Genomic DNA, 21,534 nt, shown 5'->3' with positions numbered 1-21,534 from the left:
TTGCTGGCGGGGTTGATCCCATGAAAAACACTTCATATGAGAACAAATATTAAAATATAGAAACCAACAATTATTTTCTTTAAAATAGTGGATCCTCTCTTTCGTTTCCGCCATTAAGAAATTTGTTTTAAAGTACTATAAACGCAAACGGTAAGTTTATGTATAATATATACTGTAAATATGTTATGTAGAGAACGATTTAAATACTTAAAAATACTCAAAGACGGTCCACGTGCTAGCCCGGCCTTGTCTTCGACGCCTTCGATGAACATACACGCGCTCTCTTGCACGCGCGCAGTTTAAATAAACCAATCCTGATTCTTTTTAATCACAGAAGTATATAACTGTAGCTTCTGAAATTATTTTCTGTTACGAAACAGAATTATTTTATGAATTGAAACCAATAATTTCCCATTCGCATCGATTTTTACTTTTATTTTTAAATACATTTTTAATTTAAAAATTATATTACTTTATTATTATAATTATTTAAATTATATTACTTTACATTCATTTTACGAAAACTATAATATTACATTACGGATAATGGATTTGAGATGATAAAATGATTTTATCTATCAAATCTATTTGTGAGGATGTTTGTTTGTTCGCTCTGCCCCTCTAAGCGTTTAATCAATTTGTATGAAACTCGGTAGTTACGTTAACATACTTTTTACTTACATAATGTCGTACAAAATATTGATTTAATTTCTAAATATCAATTAATTTCTGCCTATATCCGATCGCTGGCTTTATTTGTAGCATCATCTGTTAGAAAAAAATTTAAAAAATAATAAACTAAATGTAATTTATACAAAAAGATATAATTAAGAAAAAAATAAACAAATATTATATTCACTTTATTACTGCGACAATAATACGGCGCGAAGTAGACGCTGTATATACATTTTTGAAATTTACGATTAATAACGCCGGGTTTAACAAGCTAGTAATTAACAATATACAGTATAAAGGTTTTTAAATACAATACCGTACAGATACGTCTAGTTGATTCTAGATGGCGTTTGTATACGCGGGTATAGATTGATCAGATCACAATAGTTCGTTTGTATATTCGATTTGTACGATAAAAGTAATCTTTGATCAGATTCCAAAAGCATGTGAACCCTAATTGTCATCAGTGAAAAACACTAAACTTTTGAACATTTAAAAATATGTTATGTGAAAAGGCTTTCCTTGTCCAATTTTATTTGTTTTTTCACAATTAAATAAAAAATTATAAAAAGAGAATTTTCGCAGAGAGGGCGCTTACATACTGTAATTTTCGAACTGTCCTACGAGGAATTAGAGTTTTCTACAGAGTGTCTGTAGCGACGTCATGTTTAAAGAAAATTGAATACACGTCCGCCATTCTCTTTTCGGTCAAGGGGCGTGCCATTTGTGTGTTGTATATAGAATATTCTAACTTGTTGTGTAAAGGAGTGCAAATATATATACGTGGTACGATCCAAAAGTTCGGGGACTGCAGTAATCTATGACAACAAAAGCATGTATTTGAAGTTACAGCATATGAAATGGATTCTACCAAACCACCTCTACGTGTTCAGGTTAATTTCACCCATGTCATGTGATTAAACCGCGAGCGCTGCTGTTTTTTTTCCGGAGATAGTTATTTTTGTTCCGCGACGTAATAAAAGTGGAGTTTCAAGAACAACCTCCAACATTTCGACTTCTCCATGGTAGAATCACCGTACATCTTTCTTAGCAATTTTAAAGTCTCCGTAGGTGTTTTACCTAAACGCTGACAAAATTTAATGTTGGAGGTTGTTCTTGAAACTCCACTTTTATTACGTCGCAGAACAAAGGTAACTCTCTCCGCGAGCAGCGCTCGCGGTTTAATCACATGACATGGGTGAAATTAACCTGAACACGTAGAGGTGGTTTGGTAGAATCCATTTCATACGCTGTAACTTCAAATACATGCTTTTGTTGTCATAGATTACTGCAGTCCCCGAACTTTGGATCGTACGTATATATAGACCTGTATATTTCACAATTTAAGCGCATTTTCTGTGTCAAAGCCGTAACACGTAATACGTGTAAAGCTGTTTGCCGGTAGCATACATATTTAATGATGATACTACACAATCTTCCAAGAAAGTGCATTTTGAGTGTGTTGTTATTAGTTATTTCTATTTCAAATTAAATTAATATACAATAGTATTTAAGTATGCAAATTAACGGCACTAGTTTAATTATCAAAATATATCTATATGTTAATTAAAAGAGGGTTTGTTCGTCCGACTTAGTTTGAGTAAACGGTTTAGGTATCAGATTAAAGCTCTTATTCTGTAGATGATGCCGCCGAAAAGAAATTTGAGAAAGGTGCAATGATTCGGGCGTGGAGAAGTGGTAAATGTTACAATGTTAAATGTACGGAACAAACGTGTCGAGATCCCACCTCCTGTTAACTTTAGCCCGAGCAAAGTTTTCATTATTGTAAATACTCAGATCAATAAAGGTTCGTTTTAGTTACTAAGACTATTGCTTTTATCATCCTCTCTCAAACCTCAACTTCACCAATCTCCACTCCCCTTAAAAGCCTAAGCAATGACGGGCACATGCAGCTAGTTATATTTTAAAACGAATGTGCCTAATGCATAATTTGTTTCAATGGCGTTGTCTTGCTCGGTAAACTATTTGGATTCTCATGAATTTTACGTGTTCGTTACCTGGAACTAATAAAGTCACGAAAACTCGAGGCTTGCAGTTTTATTTTGGCTGTTATGTATACTTAACAAGGGATCGCATCAAATTTGACCCTCCGAGTGTTTTGCAAACCTTCACGTTTTGTGATTTCCTGAACCCAAAAAAGTCAATAAAGGGGAAAAAATTCCCTGGATATCTGTTGGTGTTCATTTCGTTTAATATCTCGGGATGGGTGAAGATTGCGAAACGAAATTTGGCACGGTAGCTTGTATATAGAGAGCATTGATTCTATTAAATTTTGGTGGTGAAAGGTCGAGGGGGTGGGGAGATAGAAAAGAGTCGTGTATCATATCTCTAGTGGAGTAGGACTCAATGAAGCTGTTATAGGTTATTAGCGTTTACAATTTTTTACGAAATTGATCACTACTTTCAAAATTAAAGCATTTCGCCATTCGAGAATTAAAAATATAGAAAGTTTTAATTACAAAATGTCATAACAGATTTTATTTTATCCACACACAATTTTATTTATTATATTTGAAATAAAAAATAAAAAACTTATTTTCTAAATAAAATCTCATAACAGCCAGCAAAGTTACGCAACTCGTTGCTAGATTTTTTTGATTTCTTTGTTAATAAATTCTCACACGAAAGTAACAGCTTATAACCGATATCTTTGATATCAGTTTTAAGTTTGTACTCGCCATAAAATGTAAACTTTTATGAATTTGAATACTCTAAATAAAAGAATTTTTGTAAAGGTATTATATGTACAAATTCGCAGTTTTAGGTAAATTTTGACCTTTCTCTCTCCTTGATTAAAGTTTCTAGCAATCTGCATATCTGTTTCTTTTAAATCTGCATACCCATCCCCATTTATTACCTAACATTTCAGTACACTCAAAATTTCACAAGAAAATTCATTTAGGCTACTAGACAGTAACATCTCGCGTTAAAAACAACGCTGCCAAATTTGTTTGCAAATGTAAGTATTTAGGTTCTGATTTGGAATTAAGTTCAAAATATAAACTATATGAAAATCAGCCCAAAAATGCACTCGCACGAATTTCTCATGGCCTCGCACAAAAAATCCAACATGTCGGATAGAAGGAACCGCCTTGCCTACTTTCAGCCGAGAGGTATGGCGTAGAGTGACGTGGAACCAGTCTGCTACGGGCTGTACAGCTGGTCACTGTTCAGAATGGGAAAATAATATACTAAAACTAAACTGCTATCGTACTGTTAAGGAACATGTCTGCTTTCAATTTACACAGTTCAATTCATATCACTCCGATAGTGACATAAAATATTAACGAAAACTTTTGGAAACGATGTCGAGGTCGTTAACCCCAAACCGAAATGAAAGCAAGACTACGTAACACAGATCCGACGATCCCACTCGTAAATTAACTTCGGCACTTCAACCCAAAAGATAAACAACAGACACGCCAATGGTCAGAACGAAAATAAAATACATTTCAAATAAATGGGCGAAGGTGCAGAAAGCATTAGGCTACCGCTCCTAAAATAATGCATTTTGATCCCAAGTGTCGTCAGGGATTAAAATACGATAAAAGAAAAAAAAGTTTAAGACGTCGATACTCCTTGACTCACCCGTAAATTGCGACGAGGTATCTCAGAAAAGTAGGACAATAAACGTAAATATGCGCTTTTCGATGGATGCAAACAACAATTTTATTTTTTATTCGACTCGCATTTGTAAGACAAAATTGTATTTGTATATTATCAAAATTTTAATAATTGTAATTGTTTATTCTGAAGCCAATTACTGCAGCAAAGAGGATTGCAACTAAATACAGTATGAAACGACCAGTGGCCAAGTGAACCACTGAGGTCGACCAGAGGCCAAGTGGATAAAACTACCGTTGGAATTCACGAACCCACTACTAAACTACCGGTGTACGCACTGGTAGTTTGGTAGTGGGTTTGTGCATCGCCAACGGGCTAGTCAGCTAGGATTTTCCGGGTTTTATTCACGTTTGAAACACGTAAATAATGGCCAGTTTCGTAAATAATGCCGAGGGGGGATGCCTCCCGGGGACATCCCCTCGCAGATCGATGTCTTCACTACAATGTACTACAGAATGAAAACTTGCAAGAGAACCATAATTGTCAATAACCTTCAAAATGGGTTAACAAAATCTTGCCCCCCCACACACTAACATCCATACGTACAGAAAAAACCCGAATTTGTTTGCATTACTCGACATTTCGAAGTGCGCAGAGTCCGCATATGATAAAAATCTTGGGGTGATTTTTCGACCGATCGCCATACTTTACCCTCTATTTTATATAATATATAACAACCAGGAAAGTAAAAATGCTTTTCAGTCTTTCTAACTGATAGTCCACGTTAAAATTTAATCGTCTCAAACGGGAATTTCTCTCGTCGTTTACGTAAGTTAAGTTAATTTCGCAACAGAGAAACTGGTTCGTAATACGTGGAAGCCGTGTTCGTTATTTTAGCTTCCTCCTTTACGGCTAGAAAATCATCTGCAAACTACTGTTTGAAAAACAGCATATTAGAAAAACCTTGATGCTGAATTACGGAATTTCATCGTCTCGAAAAAATTCCCCAGAGCATTTCGCAATTTGCAACGGAACTTGCAAACTCTTCTTGTAAGCGATTTTTTTTCAATGATATTTAAAATAAAGACGAAATCTTCCATTGCTTACGCATAAAGTTTAGTCAAAAATGCATTAATCTGTTGAATCGAAGGGATTGAAAAGGTCAACGCGTGCGTGGTTATTGTCGACGTTTGTATTACGAGGATGCAGATAGAGGACGGCTGTTTGTTTGTTTGTTATTTACACTAGAAATAAAATAGTTACGAAAGAAGAAGGGAAAGAAAATCCTCGTTGTGAAATTATTGAAAATTGACTGAATAATTTAAAACTTTATAAAATAAGAAAATAATGAAAGAATCTCGAAAACTATTCCAAAAATGATTCTCTTTTGTTGTATTCAAACTTTAAACTTCCTTTATTTGTTCGAAAACTATACAGAACAATGTGACGTCGTATATCGTAATCATTCGACCGTTCCAAAATGTCGACTACACAAATCATCTGTAGAAACGTCGTATAATTCCTTGCGAGTTTCGTCGAAAAATACCTTTAAATATACACAAAATACTCATTGACAATTATAATATAAAAATATTTAGGTAAACTGATTGTAAAACACATTGTAAAACCTCAAAGCTTGAACGAGTTCAACCGTCGCGTGGAAGTCTATACGGACGGACATACGAACGGACGTAAATAAGTAAACTCGTGTTTTAGAGGAAAATAAGAATTTTTAAGTTACTTTTTGCGTCGACAAAAGTATTTTTTAATATAGATTAATTGCGAAAGACGGTTTTATTGGACGAAATCGGCTGATGAGATAAATATTTATACATTTTAGTTAGATTATTTTTCACCCCTTCAACCTTCTCGTCGGAGGTCTGTAGATGGAGGAAAGGACTGTTTAAATACCAAATGCTATCATTAAATGACGTCATAGTGCGTACTATTGTTCCTTTTAGCAAAGTCGCCTCATGAAAAACGCGCGACTATAAAACACTACCTTGTCTACGTTTATCCCACGCAATAAAAGATGTTCCTGAATATAGATCGCTACTGGAGAAAATTATTGGGGATCCTCACTCCCATTGCCTTATCCCCTCTCTTAATTGTCATCGGCACACAAGTAAGTCCATTAATTAAGTTTACACTTATCTCGTATGCATGATATCATAATTTCGAATGTGTTGGGGGTGAACGCATGACAGTTTAGCATCATAAAATAGCTTATTTTATACGAGATGACTCAAAAATTTGCATACAAAGCAGAGACGAGCGTGCACACACAACACCAGATACGGTAACTCGTTTATGCGGACTTTTTGAATCACCCCTCCTCAGTGTGCAATTGTGATCTTTTTGTACACGAGTGGTAATACATTATAAATTATAGCGAACTAAAACGAATTTGCCTGGAAAAAGGGAAGGAAAAATACCGTAAAGAAGAAAATATCGTTATCGGTTGGCCTTGAAACTTTATTTTCGAAATACCAGATAATTCTTCCAATATAAAATGTCCTTTCATTCTGTTTGGGACAAATTAAAACGTTTTATATTAAGAAACAATGCTGCGGTTGATGTAATATTTTGTTTTTATTTTCGAAGGTGGAAAAAAGGACAGAGATCCAAAGTTCAGACGAGAGGATACCTCACAACGGAAAGTTTCCTTATTTTATCTCAAAACTGCAAAATTTTCCACTGGTCGGACTAAAAATGAATAAATAATGGAAACCAGAATTTCTCGATTTCCAAATTATTTAAAAGATCAATTCCAAGATCGATTTACGATTTAAAAAGGAACACACATTTTATGAATTAAATAAAAGAATATTTGAGAGATTAATATAAATTAATGATAGGAGATTAGTCTCTAAACAAAATTTGTCGCTTGCAAGATCCAAAAATCATGTGATTCGACCTGAGGTACCCGGATAATTCTCGGAAACGAATTCTACATTTTCAAGCTCGAGTACAAAGTTAAGACGTTGGCTTCTAAGAAATTAAGTGCGAATCGTCGATAAAACAGGAAAAAGGAATCGAAGCCCAGTCGAGTTTTTTAAATGAAAGTCTGTTGTTTATTAGAAAAAATCAAGGATAAAGTGTGCAAGAACAAGATACTTAGCTATTGGAATTGTTACTAAAATGTTTGCTCAATTTTCTTTTAATCGACTAAATTATCGATTTAAACGTTTTCGGATCTTAATTATTACCACGTGACACGTTAACACGTTACTAGTCAACTACAACCACTTAAGTTCCAATACCAAGAAGTTGAACCTCACGTTCACAAGTATATACAGTAACTCAATAGTTAAACAACACAACACACACAGTACAGTAATAATATATTTATATTCTTTTGAAATCAATTTGAAAAACAAATTTTTAAATAGAAAATAAATAATTACATAAAACACATTCACTATGTTACGTTATAATCGATAACACAGACGACATAATATAAATTTTACATCATATGCAAGTTGTTATCGAATTTCTGATAGGTTAAATGTACAGTACCATTCATCTCTCTATCACAGAGTCTGATGGGTTCGTTTATCAAGACGGAGAATCGAGTCGATACTAAATACTACAATTATTAGAAAGTGAAACGAATGTATTCGATTTCGAGACGGGTCGTAATTCATTATCAGAAAAGACACTTTAATTAAAGAAACCAAGTTTGAGAATAAGTAGTGATCAGAATCTTAAACGAATAGGAAAAGAAGTACTGTATATCTTTCTAGATATACAATACTTTTTGTCTATTTATTTAATACATTTAATGTTTAACAAGTTCCTATAGGAAAATACGAAGCAAAACTTTAACTTCTTTAATTTCAGGAAGCAAAATGCGCTTACGCAATATTGTGGCTAGCAATTTATTACGTCTTCGAACCCATACCTATACCCGTTACTTCGCTTCTTCCAGTCCTCCTTTACCCACTGATGGGAATCATGAGCACAGACGAAACTTGCAAGTTGTACTTCAAGGTAATTAATTCTTTTTCATCAACGTTAACTAAAAATTAATTTTAATGGCAATAAAAAAACAAGTTTAATCTAGGACATAATCATGATGTATATGGAAGCGCTCATATTAGCATTAGCTATCGAGTATTGCAATCTGCACAAGAGAATCGCATTGAAAGTGCTGCTGCTACTAGGAACCAGCATCAGGAGGTAAGGATCGGCAATCTATGTCTCTCGAGTTGTGTATTCAACTCGAGAGGCATGAAAATTGAGTGTAATTTTTTTTTATAGATTAATGATTGGCTTTATCTTAGTGAGCGCGCTTCTTTCCATGTGGTTGATCAATACGGCTACGACAGCCATGATGACACCCATCGTGGATGCTCTAATTATCGAACTGAAAAATAAACAGCAGAATCCTTCGCTTCCAGAGAAGAATCGCAGTTAGTATCGCTTATCTCTATATATTGCACTACGTAATTAATTTAAGATTAACCACTTAAATCTTGCACAGAAACCATTGAAAAAACGGAAGAAGAATTTCAAGAAATGTGAGTGACGATAATGAAGACATTCTAACTGGAACCCCACCTGTTTTTTAAAATTATTATATGCTTATTATAGAATCGACGAAGAGAGCAACAACAATATATACTACGAAAGACTGCGTACGTGTTTATTGCTAAGTATCGCTTACGCTTCGACTTGCGGAGGTACCGCGACGGTTATAGGTACCGGTGCAAATTTTGTCCTATTGGGATTATTAGAAGAGTAAGTGATTACCTTTACAGCGCGATTAATTGAAAACACGTTTAAGATATATGATTTCAACAGGAAATACCCGAATTCAAAACTAACCTTCTCTACTTGGTTGATGTATAATGCACCCACCATGGTTATCTGCGTTATCGCCGTCTTTATGGTTCTTCAGACTTTCTATGTTGGATGTCGGTAGGTTTTGCACCGTCCGTTTAAATTCTGTTTTAAAAATTTTGGCGTAAAATTGGCGAAAAAGTGAAGTTTCTAAAACTTAAGATCGTTTCGAGTGATCCTCGTAAATTAATGAAATCACAAAGAAGTACTTTGCGATTTGGTTTATTTGGTTACGATCTGCCGAGGAGAGATGGCTCCTGGGAGAACTTTTATGCAAAACTGGTCCCTATTTAGGTGTTACTAACGTAAAGAAAACCCGGAAACTCCACGCGAACCCATTACCAATGTTCAGTGGTTTTATCCACTCGTTCACTGGGGGCACTTCTGAAGCACTTCTAAGTGCAAAGTATTTGAAGGGAATGTATTACTTTTAACTTTAAAGCTACTCCCAGTAATTATAAATAAATTTAAATTTACTTAGTATGCAAATAAGCAACTTTCTAAGTGTCGTTTTATTATTTTTACCCGTTAAAATTAAAAGAAAAATCAAGAAAAGTTATCCTTCTACATAATACATACACCCAGCACACCAAGATAGACTGTTGGTACAAAGGAACTTAACACAATTAATTTAAGACAATCTCGAATGTTAAAAATATTTTTAAAATATTAAAAATGCGAAATGTTTAAGTGATATGTCCATTATAAATTGGTAATCGTGGTATGACACAGTTACGTTTCCACATTAAAGGAGAAAGATAGGTATGGCGTGTGTGCTCCTCCAACAAAACGAACACATCAATAACGTCTTTATGCGGTTTGTGACTCGTGACAAATTTTGATTCTAGAATTATATTTACATAGATCAATCATTCTTCAATTTTGGCAGTTATTTATTTAATTAATATTAAAATAAAACAGAAACTATATTAAACAAATCAAGAATTAACTACATTAAGTCAGCAAAACGGAACAAAGTGTTGAAGTTCTGTCTTTGGGTATCATTTAATTAAGTATTTTAAAAGAATGAGTTAAGAAAAGTAGTTGAAATAATTTACGAAACTTCGTTTTTTCCACATTCTTACGGAATTTATCGCCATATTAATCAAAGAGCATGAATTTCAATAGTTTTAAGAGTAACAAAGAAGAAGAAAGAAGACTTTCGATCGTTTTAAAGAAGAAGTACGAAGAACTCGGATCCATTTCGTAAGATATTTCTTTTCTTTTTTTTTTGGTGCATATTTATTAATTCGCTTAATTTTAATTATGTTTCGCTCAGATTTCACGAATGTGCCGTTCTCTTCATATTTGCTTCGTTGTTGATTACGTGGTTCTTTAAAAATCCGAAATTTATCGAAGGATGGTCGTCTAAACTCATACCAAATATGTAACAATCCTATTATTTATTGTAAAATTAGCTTCTAAACGTCTAGAATTGTCGATTTTATAATTTGAAAGCTAATTTTCTCGTAGCAACGTAAGCAATGCAACTCCGGGAGTAGCAGCCTGTCTTTTGCTCTTCTTGATCCCTGCAGATCCTAGAAATTTTTCCAGAAGTAAATCACTCATGAATTGGAAAACTGTAGAGAGGAAACTACCTTGGGGAGTATTGCTACTATTCGGTAGTGGTTTAGCTGTCACAGAAGGTGCTCAGGTAACTTTATTTGTCAATTTTTAACACGATGAGAGGGGATAATTTTAGTTGAATCTTAGACTTTTTCATCTAGAAATCTGGCCTATCGATCTGGATCGTCGATCAATTACGATATTTGAATGCCTTATCACCAAATGCAATCCTCGTCATCCTGTGTCTCCTTATCGCAATGATCACCGAAGTCCTGACAAACATGACGACTGCAACTTTATTCCTCCCTGTGGTCAATCAAATGGTAAATAGGACACGAGCTCTTTTAGATTCTTCACTCGAATTCTTACAAACTACTCTTTATTTAAGGCAATTGCAATCGGTGTAGATCCTCTTTTTTTCATGCTTCCGATCACCATTTGCTGCTCTTTCTCCTTCATGCTTCCTATCGGAAATCCTCCGTGCGCCATTGTCTACCAAGCAGGGGATATGAAGACTTCGGACATGGTAAAACCTCATCTAAATAGACTTTTTATGTGTAAAAAGAGTTCCTTAAATTCATAAAATTTTACAAATTAAATTCTAGATGAAACCGGGAATCTTTCTAAATATTATATGCTGTCTGATTGAAATAATAATGGTGAATACCTTAGGGAAAGCGATATTTGGATTCGATATGAAAATAAACAGTAAAGTCGATATTGCTATTTATAATAGTACTGTTGCATAGTAATGCAGTTTTTGTGTGTCCTGTGAAAATTGTTCGTTGTAATTTAAACAGAATAAAGTTTTTTTTTTTTAATTTTTGAAACACATTTATATATATTTTCTGTCTTAAGTCTGACACATTTTAACTGAAAAATACGGATTAAATAGCATAAAACCCAAAATTTCTCTTAAAAGCAATGGGTAGGGTGACGAATCCGGATGTCGACGTTAGGAGCCATTGGGGATAGATTTTTCGTAGATAGGTCTAAAATATCTTTTACTTTTTACTTTAGAAGTATCTGCCTTCTCTGTCCCTCCCGAATTCCCTTCCGCCAGTAGGAACCAAAACGATTGGAAAATATTACCGTCACTGATAATCAATTATTTCAGAAGAGGCTATTACAAAAATTATTATTATTTATTTATATTTACATTAAATGCGGCCCATCGAATGACTAGTCGGTCCTCCGAAAAAGCAATCTTATCCGCATAAAATTCCAAAAAAAAAAACAAATAAAGTAAAGATATAATTACAAAAACAAACGTAACACAACATTGGTAGCAGTGTATAAAGGTCGAACAGGTGATAGGATATATAACAGAAACAATTTTCAAACACTGTAAACATTGAGGGAGAGATAGAGATCGGCTCATAAGACAGAGTCGTTCTTAAGAATTGCGTGTGTTCGGTGGTCGTCCTCCCTAAAAAAACGTGCAATTCAATTTTTACCTCTATAACTTAACACTAGGATCAAATAAGTTATTGTTCTTCTTCGGTGACACTCGATATTAGCGTGTTAAATGTGGGCTGATTTAATTGTAAATGTCGAAAATACTAAACAGGAGAGTAGGTTTAAGAAAACTAGCTGTAGGATATGCCGAAGAAGGTATTGTTATTCATTCATTCATGTTTATTGACTGTAAAATAATTTACAATTCCCTGTACCTGCCAGAGGCGAAACCAGGGAGAAAACGTACAATTGAAATCGTTTACAACAGTGGCATGCCGTGACATTTGATGATAGGGAAGCTGTGTTTCTGTAAGAAGCCGACTTCCAGGGGCAATCAGTTAATTGCGCGTCAGTAACGGTCTAGGGTCCATTCGTACATGGGTGGTGGTTGTAGAGACAAAGACGACAAGTATCTGACAAAATCCGTTTATTTTAATATAAAATAAACATATACTATGTACAAAATAGTTTGCTTTAGGACAATCATCCGTTCGGACGTCCTGAGCGTCGATGTGGTTCTTCGATGGTCGATCGAAGGTGGCCCCGGGACAATGGCGTTGACAAGTCTGTAAGGCACGGGGACACTTCGTCAGCTGGAGTCGGGGACACGGTCTAAGTCCGAAGGGGCACGGGTTACAGGTTGGCACAATAGACGAGAAACTTTTTTTTCCTTTTTTTTTGCGCGTTGACACGCGGCGCGCCGCGTGTCAACGTTCCGAATAACCAAAACTCCGCGGCGTTTTGATTATTCGGAACGTTAACCGAGTGCCAGGTGTCCTTGATTGTCGGAGATTATATCAATCTCCGTTCTTTCTTTCATCCGTTTTGATTGGTCGTTCTCTCTCACGCTTCCGAGTGGTTGGTCCCTCGTTACTAAACGTAACGAGACTCTTACCTGGAGCGCAAGAAAAGTCAAAATCGAAGACGAATTCGATCTTCCACCGATCCTAGGACCACTTCCTTTCGCGATTTATGGTTTCTGCCTGGCAGTTTGATATAAACAATGGGTGTCCGACTACAAACGACTTTTACCTATGTTTTTTTAAACTAATAAATTTTTCTCTAAATTAACCGTTTTTTCGCGTCTTTCGTGACGGGTCAGACCTGTCCGGTACATGACATTTCCATAAAAGTTTTAAACAAATACTGCAAATGACAAAAATAAACAATTTATGTATTTTAGTTCTAAAATACAAATAATACATACATAATACAAATTGATATGATACAAACAACGATAGAAAAACTTGTTTTTTTAATTTTTTTATAAACTAACTCTATTTGGCGATCTTTTCCGCAAAGTCGTTAATTACTTTATCATAAAAGTCGCTGGTCGTCGACTCCATCAACGTATCTAAAGCTCTTTTTCTGCCGAAAGCAACGCTAGCGACCACAATTTTTCCTCCGACCGAGTGTTCCTGGCCAATGTATGAATTTGCTCCGTGGTCGAAAAACTGCGCTCAACAGACCCACCGGTAGATGGTACCGTAAATATTAACCATATCAAATCATATAATTCTTTTAATACGTCTTTGTTCGGATCGACATTAATTATAATACGTTTTATGTTTAAGAGTTACTTGTCAATATATAATAGTCCGGACACAAATATAAATATTGCGATTCACTACGTAATTTAGATAAATTAAAAAATTTCCCATAAAATTGACTTATTTATAGAATTAAAACACTCTTGGAAAAATTGTTAATAATTTTATTATTATGAAAAACATCTAAAAGTGATAAAAATTCTAAAGGTTTTGTCTGAAAATCTGTCAATATTAATTATAATTTTCTTTTAATTATACTGTAATTAAATATAACTTTGCAAAAAAAACAGTACATAAAAATAACATTGGATACTCTACTTTTTAAATCTTAAACAATTTACTTAGTCAGTGGCTAAGGGATAGAATCGTTGGAAGCGTTACACGTGTGTAGCTTCCACCAGCTAAACCGGCTGAGGTTGGTGCTCTGTAAAGCGCATGCGCCAATGCCCTCTGGTTGCTTTACACCATTCAGTTATTCTCGCCGTGGAAGCTGTCTCGGAAGCGCTTCCATTCCGCCACTGACATTCGAATATACAATAGCAATCTTATCGTTTTTTTCACATATAGAATTTTTAATAAGATACATAATGCAGTTATAATAAAATATTAATTTTAATTAATTCAAAGTACGTTAAAATATGAAAATTTATATTTTAGAAAATACAAGGGAAGGTCATTGGAAGGTGGATGCGGCGCTTCCACCGCTTCCAATGACGGCACGCCACTGGTTTACAATAAGTACATGGACGAGTACAGATGCAACAGAGTCTGTAATCACAGAAAAATGAAAGTACAGTATCCGCGCGTCAGCTTGAAGCCAGAAGAGGACGTACTCAAGAGAACAGGAGGGCAGTGCTTATGCCCGAAGTGGGGAGACTTATCCCAGCCTGAGAGGGGAAAGGCGGGCCCGCAGACCCACCTCCAGTACCCTAGGGTTAACCAAAACCCCTTCAAAGGTATCGAAGGGAAGAGAAGGACAATTGGCCCTTACCCAAAAGCCCGTTAGGTAAGTCAATTAGCTTCTCCCAGAAGAAGTTTGCAGTTGGTCATTACAGTTTTCTTTGCTATATTTTTGAAAATACGATAAATTTCCCGGTTCTTCCAAATATCGTGTAGGCCACATGGCCAATTGATGTTTATCTCGTTCAAGAGAAGACAAAGTTCATTCCTTTCACTGCTGGTAATTGGACAATCGTAAAAATAGTGGCTTGCGTCATCCCTGACCAAACAGATTGGGCAGTTCTCGTTGGTGCGATCTGTGAATCAGGCGAGATAACTCGCGAACTTTCCATGGTTGCTCAAGAATTGCGATGTGAAGTGATTAGAGATGTACTGTACCAGTCGCAGGTATTGTTATTGATGGAACTTAGTACGTCCCAAATCAAATACTGTATGCATATTTCAGAGATGATAAATGTTTTAAAGACAGTTCCAGCAAGAGTCGCCGTGTACCACGAAGTAATGCATTTCCCTGTCACCCGATTCGGTCATCACATGATAAAATGGATAAGAGCTGTTATTTTCTATTGCCAATATTTTGAGAAAATCGAAGAATTTGCTCCTGTAAAAGATTCTGATTCTGCTACATTTGGTCAAATTAAGAACTTAGTTATGGACGCTAACGTTCAGGAAGATCAGAAAAAACCAAACACCTTAAGTTGCTGAGAAAAAATTTAATAAATAACGTAGCAATCGTTTTCAGCCAAACCTGTTGGCCATCATCAGGCTAAACATATTCGAATGCAAACAAAATGGAACAAAAATTTAAATACAAATAAAATAACGGATGAAATATACATATAATAAAAAATAATAATAAATAACAAAGAAATATAAAAATATGTATAGGTTAAATAAATAAATATTAAGCCATTACATAATAATAAATTACATGAAATTCTAATAAATGCAAGATATGCAATGATAACAAAATCAAGGCATTAAATTAAGAGCTCTCAAATCTTTTAATTAAATACTTCCAAGCTGCAGGCAACCCTTCGGCATCCCTGGCATTAATGCAGGTATTATGCAATCTGCTCTTAAATATTTCAATTTTCTCGGCGCTAAACGCTAAAGTCGGTGAATGTACAGGTTTAATAATGCCTGCTTCACCCCATTTGACTATCGAGCCTTCAACCTGCCCCATCTGAGATAGAACTGTGGCGTTAGATCTTTTGCTGATGTTGTACCTGTGTTCCTTTAATCTAATCCCTAGGTTTCTATTAGTGACCCCAATGTAGTTTTTGTAAATGCCTAGTTCTTGGTTTTCATAAGGAATTTTGTACACTCCAGCATTAATACCTGCATTAATGCCAGGGATGCTGAAGGGTTGCCTTCAGCCTGGAAGTATTTAATTAAAAGATTTGAGAGCTCTTAATTTAATGCCTTGATTTTGTTATCATTGCATATCTTGCATTTATTAGAATTTCATGTAATTTATTATTATGTAATGGCTTAATATTTATTTATTTAACCTATACATATTTTTTATATTTCTTTGTTATTTATTATTATTTTTTATTATATGTATATTTCATCCGTTATTTTATTTGCATTTATATTTTTGTTCCATTTTGTTTGCATTCGAATATGTTTAGCCTGATGATGGCCAACAGGTTTGGCTGAAAACGATTGCTACGTTATTTATTAAATTTTTTCTCAGCATCATAAGGTGTTTGGTTTTTTCTGATTTACATATTGCTGAATGAGTTCATTTCAATATGTTCAGGAAGATAATATGAAGAATGTCGAATTAAACTCTTAATACAGTAGGATCCGCTTATTACGATCACTTTGGGACTTGCAACTTTTGATAACAATAATCGGCTAATAACATTAAACAGAAGATTAAAAATTTCCTTTATTGAACTCAATTTATTACAAACAATTACCGCATGAATGTCTACAATTTACATTTATCACAAACTGTACACTTAATACATTATAAGAAATATAGCATATATAAACGTGCACATAAACATATATAGCGAGTAAACAACTGTTTTCGACTCAACAGATCACAAAATTAAACTAGAGAAATCGCTACTCTTCAAGTAAAGATAAAAGGTTTGCTTCGGTTACAAGTAAGTTTCGAAGTAAAGGCCCATTTAGTACGAACTATACGGGACCATATAATCGTTTCTCTAAAGTTAATTATTATAATTGATAACGACAGCCGAGTTTGATTATAACATGGAGTTTTCTTCACTTCTATAACACTGAGAGGCCAGTTTCCCCGGGAGTCACTCCTTGGCAGATCGCCCACGTGTTCTTTGCCTTATTGCTTATTCCATCACTCCAATCAGATACGAACGATCTTTCGGAGATTGTGGAACCTTGTGAACTTGAAATTTAAATAAAACTGTGATCACGTGTTCCTCGCTCTTACGCAATCTGATATGGCCCAGTTTGTATATCAATAATCACGGTATCAGAGACGTTCTATTAACGACCTCGGTGTTTTTTTTTGATGATAACTGATTTGTAAACAATGTTTGCTACGTTATTTAATTAGAGTTAGTATAGAATGATTTAATGGATCGACAGATATACTAGTCCTTGAGCTGCCAATAGCTCTAGTGGTGTAATAAATATTTCTGCTACTTCGAGCGCTGCAATCACTTCGTGGCGTAAGTTAGGCTGGAGCATGTTAATGTTTACACATAACAGATTACTTTCCCGTTATAACTAATTCTGAGAGATATTTTGGCAATTACTTTGTTTCTTCACAATAAAATTTCTTTATCATCATGAAAAAATTATTCATATATTGATTTTAAACCCGAATCATAAATCTGTAAAATTTCAGCGATAACAATTTAAATATTTTTAAAAAATAGTTTTTATTTACATTTTGTAATTTAACAAATTGTCATACAAGATGAATTCCCACGTAGCCTAAATTAATGGAATTGTAAAAAATATCTTAGTCTCACATTAGTCTGTCACACAGACACTATTATTCTCTTGGAATTGAGAATACAGTTTTTATTTTCTAGAGAGAATACAGAACAATTTTTTATACTGCCAACATTTTAGTTTGGAATCTACGCTCTCGCGATTGTGCTTTATTTAAATGAGAATTTATAAAAATTGCCTATGATTATATCATATTTCAAAAAATTGCTAAATTTATATACAAAACAGCATGCATAATGTAAAAAATAATAAAATAAAACTTGGCACCAAGTTTACGTATAAAATCAACAAAACAAACTTTAGTTCAAGAATGCCAAAAGCTTATGTTGTCCAGTCTATGTAAATAAGTAAACTACTGTGATCAAAAAGTTTAGGAAATGTCTATCAAAAATAAAAGTTTGAGTGGTACAAGATGTTCGAGGAAGGCAGAGAAAGAATCATGCTTTGGTAGACTGGTGCTTGATGATCGTCGTTTAACAATTAGGGACATTGTTGAACGTATTCTGGCATCATTTGAGCCTTGTCAAACAATTTTGAAAGCTCATTTGGGTTTATGGTGCATCTCCCCTCCGGTAATCCCCAAAACGTTGTTTTCTTTCCAAAAACAAGTGTTCAAGAGGCCGAGGAAATGCTTTCTTGAGGCAAATCGTCTTAAAACGTATCATTACGGGTGACGAAACTTGGATCTATGCTCTTGACACCGAAATGGCTCAACAATGACTGAATCACACGGGAAAGCCGAATAGACCACGTCAAAGACAGTCAAAAATCAAGGTCGTGCCGACTGTTTTCTTCGATTGTCGTGATATTGTGCATCACGAATCCATTCCGACTGGCCAAAGATTATTATTTGAGCATTTTGCATCGTTTGCATGAAGCAATTTGTAGAAAATGACTTGATTTGTGGCGAAATAATTCGTAGATTTTGCGCAAGAACAACACACCTACTCACAATGCTCTTATGTTCTTGAATTTTTGGCCAAAAATCCAACAAATACAAGTTCTGCATTCACTCGATATTGCAGCGTGTGACGTTACCGTTTCCTGGATTATAATTTTCACTTGGTGGTCACTGTTTTGAGCCGATTGACGCCATAAAACAAAATTCGTTGCTAGTCCCGAAGGGGTTTCACAAAAATGATTTTAAAGCACGTTTCGAGGATTGGAAAGAGTATTAGTATGGGTTCATTGCAATGGGAGGAGATTACTTTGAAGCAGACAAAATGAATTTTGACGAATAACTTCAAATTTTGCATTTTATTGGATTATTCCCGAAACTTTTTGAACACGGGTATTTTTGTGAATAGCATTAACAAGTGTGAATTTTACACTAAATAAACATCTGGTAGGACCGAAAAGCTTGTAATCAGTTGGAATAATAATGGACAGTTCTCTGCATTAACAGTGGTCAGTTTATGAACAGGACAGGAATTCTCCAATTGTTTCAAATAAAGAGGACGCATTACTGTACTTCTAAATTCCGGTGGAGGTCCCGACTTTTCGTTTCTCTGTTCTATAATGTTGTTGATGACTCTGTTCAACAGTTTCCGTAGGTCTTCGGTGGCGACGTTACTTCCCTCCAACACATTTTTCAGTTCGTTCACCAACCACGATCCAGGGTGCTTTTGATTTGTGGAAGATTTCCTGAAATGCAAAAGAAAAAGTTAGATTATTAGCTTTTATCACCAAAACAATTACGGCTTTGAGCTCAAGTTCTTTAGAAATACACTGGCTGATCATTTTTAATTTGCAGACTTCTTGTTATTTACTATATCTTTTCCGGATTGTCATGCTTCCTTTACCTAAACACACTTATGCCATTGTTATAGCCACATCACATGATTTCTAAAATCCATTTTTGCAGTAATATCAAATAGTTGTTATTGTTATTCTGCAAGCCTCTTTGTTCGATGTAAACCATTTGTCATTGAAAGGTTTCTTCAGTGGCAGAAAGAAAAAGAAATTACAAGTTGCAGAAGCACAGATCTCAATCATAATATTGATGGTGTATGGTCTAGACTTATTGTGATGGAGAAATCATTTCACATTAGCAAGTTCTACACATTTTTAGAATGGCATGGTGACGTTTCATTCTGAAAATCTTATCATGCTTCCTTATTCAGGGTTGTTTCTTGATGCATGGAATGTGCAAATGCATATTTCAAGCTTTGGTCATAGCAAAATCATTTGTGAACATTAAAACCAAAAAGACTGAAGAGAAACTAGATAAAAATATGCTTTTATTCATTGCAACAAAGAAAATATTTACTTTTTAAATTCCTACTATTAGTTCACACTCTCCATATATATATATATATATATATATATCTTGTTCAAATTTTCAATCGTTAATAAAATACTTTTTATTCATCCACTCAAGTTCAAATACATTTTTTTAAACTTGTAGTGGATGACACTTGATGTTAATACAGTTTTTTCAAATATTAATTCATTAATTAAATTTAATTATTGGTTAATATTACCTGTGGTATTGAAGATGGTGACGGGGAATTTTTTCCCTAGATACTAGATGGCGACGGGGAAATTTTTTCCCCTACATTTGAGATGGTCGTGTTTCTGGTAATCTCGAATCAGATTCTCGAGTGATAATCTGGAAGCAGATTAGCAATGGATAATCTCAAAGTAGAATACCGAGTAATCTAAACGTTAGGGGGTGTACCCGTACTATCTGTCGCATTATGCAAATTAATAAATTTCCCCGTCGCCATCTAGTATCTAGGGAAAAAAATTTCCCCATTGCCATCTTCGATACCATGGGTAACATTAACCTAATTATTAATACTTTAAATAGAGTTTTAGCAGTTTGTAATGAAAATTGAAATCAACAGGCAGTAGCTCAATGGGTAAAATGCAAGGATTTCAGGTGAAGGTGACGAATGTGAGTTCAATTCTTACGAAAATCAATAATTTTTTGATAAATTTTATGCTTTGGGTTCAATTCTGACTTCTCTTTCTATTTTGCCACTTAATATTGTGATTCTGTCATATGTATATACATATTTATATTAATTGTAATTATTAAATAAAAAGTAACTAAAATAAAATTTTTCTTTGTTGACCTAAGTAGGAATTGACTTTAAAAAAATTTTTTTTATATTACTTGTTTATAATAATTATCTGAAAACTAATTTCCTTGAAACGTGCAATGTTGTTGTTCAACTTTTGTATACATTTTTAGGAATGCATTGCCTGTACTTTTTTTTCAGTAAAATGAAAACTACTTTTGTTTCTTAGAATTCATTTCAAAGAAAAAAGGAGTGTATTTATAAAACTATCATTTAAAAATTCTATTTCTTGTTCAGGAAAATAATATGATAATGTTATGAACATTATGAGTATTAGAATTGTTTTTGTAGTAATCATAACTCTAAAATATCAGATTATTTTGAACAATGTCTTGGCTAATTATTAATTAAGACCAAATTATGTTATTAAATATAATTATTAATATTAGTACCAAGATGAATGCCTGTCTGCCTATTTTCAAACCATTCTGTAATAAAAGACTGATCCAAAGTAGGACTCAAACTTTCAATTCCCCCTTTTTTTAACTCTTTCTGCCCTGTGGGCACTAAGACGGTCACTTTTAGCAAACCCATTATGGATTTGGCCAGGCCCACAATAGGGCGGCTGCGTGGCAAGGGAGGAGCCCGACATATCCAGATGGACCACCCCCACTCTAAACTTCTCTTTAAATTAATTGGTGCAGATAGGCAGAATGTCTCAACATTCCACCTATCTGAACCTATTAATTTGAAAATTGTAACAATGCAGGCCACTCATTATACCATCATCATGTCTACAGCTAGCTTCACCCCAGTATGGTATATATACCATATACTGCACATAGACATAAAGTAACTTATCAACTAACAGTGATCTCAGGAGCACAGAGAGCAAGGAATCTGTTGAAAAT

The 21,534-nt window shown here is 34.4% G+C and overlaps 2 protein-coding genes across 2 annotated transcripts in view; one reads left to right on the top strand and one right to left on the bottom strand.

Moving 5' to 3' along the window:
• Positions 1-6,131: 6,131 nt before the first annotated feature.
• On the top strand, positions 6,132-11,509 carry LOC136970277 (Na(+)/citrate cotransporter-like). Its single transcript, XM_067264698.1, has 13 exons — positions 6,132-6,385; positions 8,104-8,253; positions 8,327-8,442; positions 8,524-8,675; positions 8,747-8,783; positions 8,857-9,003; positions 9,067-9,183; positions 10,234-10,311; positions 10,385-10,492; positions 10,579-10,759; positions 10,833-10,994; positions 11,060-11,197; positions 11,277-11,509. The coding sequence occupies exons 1-13, from the start codon at positions 6,293-6,295 to the stop codon at positions 11,418-11,420; spliced, it is 1,623 nt and encodes a 540-aa protein (XP_067120799.1). The 5' UTR covers positions 6,132-6,292; the 3' UTR covers positions 11,421-11,509.
• A 5,993-nt stretch (positions 11,510-17,502) lies between these two features.
• Positions 17,503-21,534, bottom strand: part of LOC136970190 (caspase-8-like) — a 57,725-nt gene continuing 53,693 nt past the window's right edge. The window contains exon 8 of the mRNA XM_067264611.1: positions 17,503-19,241. Coding sequence (XP_067120712.1) covers positions 18,923-19,241 — 319 coding nt within the window. The 3' untranslated portion in view covers positions 17,503-18,922. The remainder of the gene's footprint in view (positions 19,242-21,534) is intronic.

This window comes from Centruroides vittatus, unplaced genomic scaffold (genome assembly GCF_030686945.1).
Source record: "Centruroides vittatus isolate TY-2023 unplaced genomic scaffold, ASM3068694v2 contig_19, whole genome shotgun sequence".
NCBI lineage: Eukaryota > Metazoa > Arthropoda > Arachnida > Scorpiones > Buthidae > Centruroides > Centruroides vittatus.
Note: the sequence above shows the minus strand (reverse complement) of the source record. Positions and strands in the feature narration are given on the sequence as shown.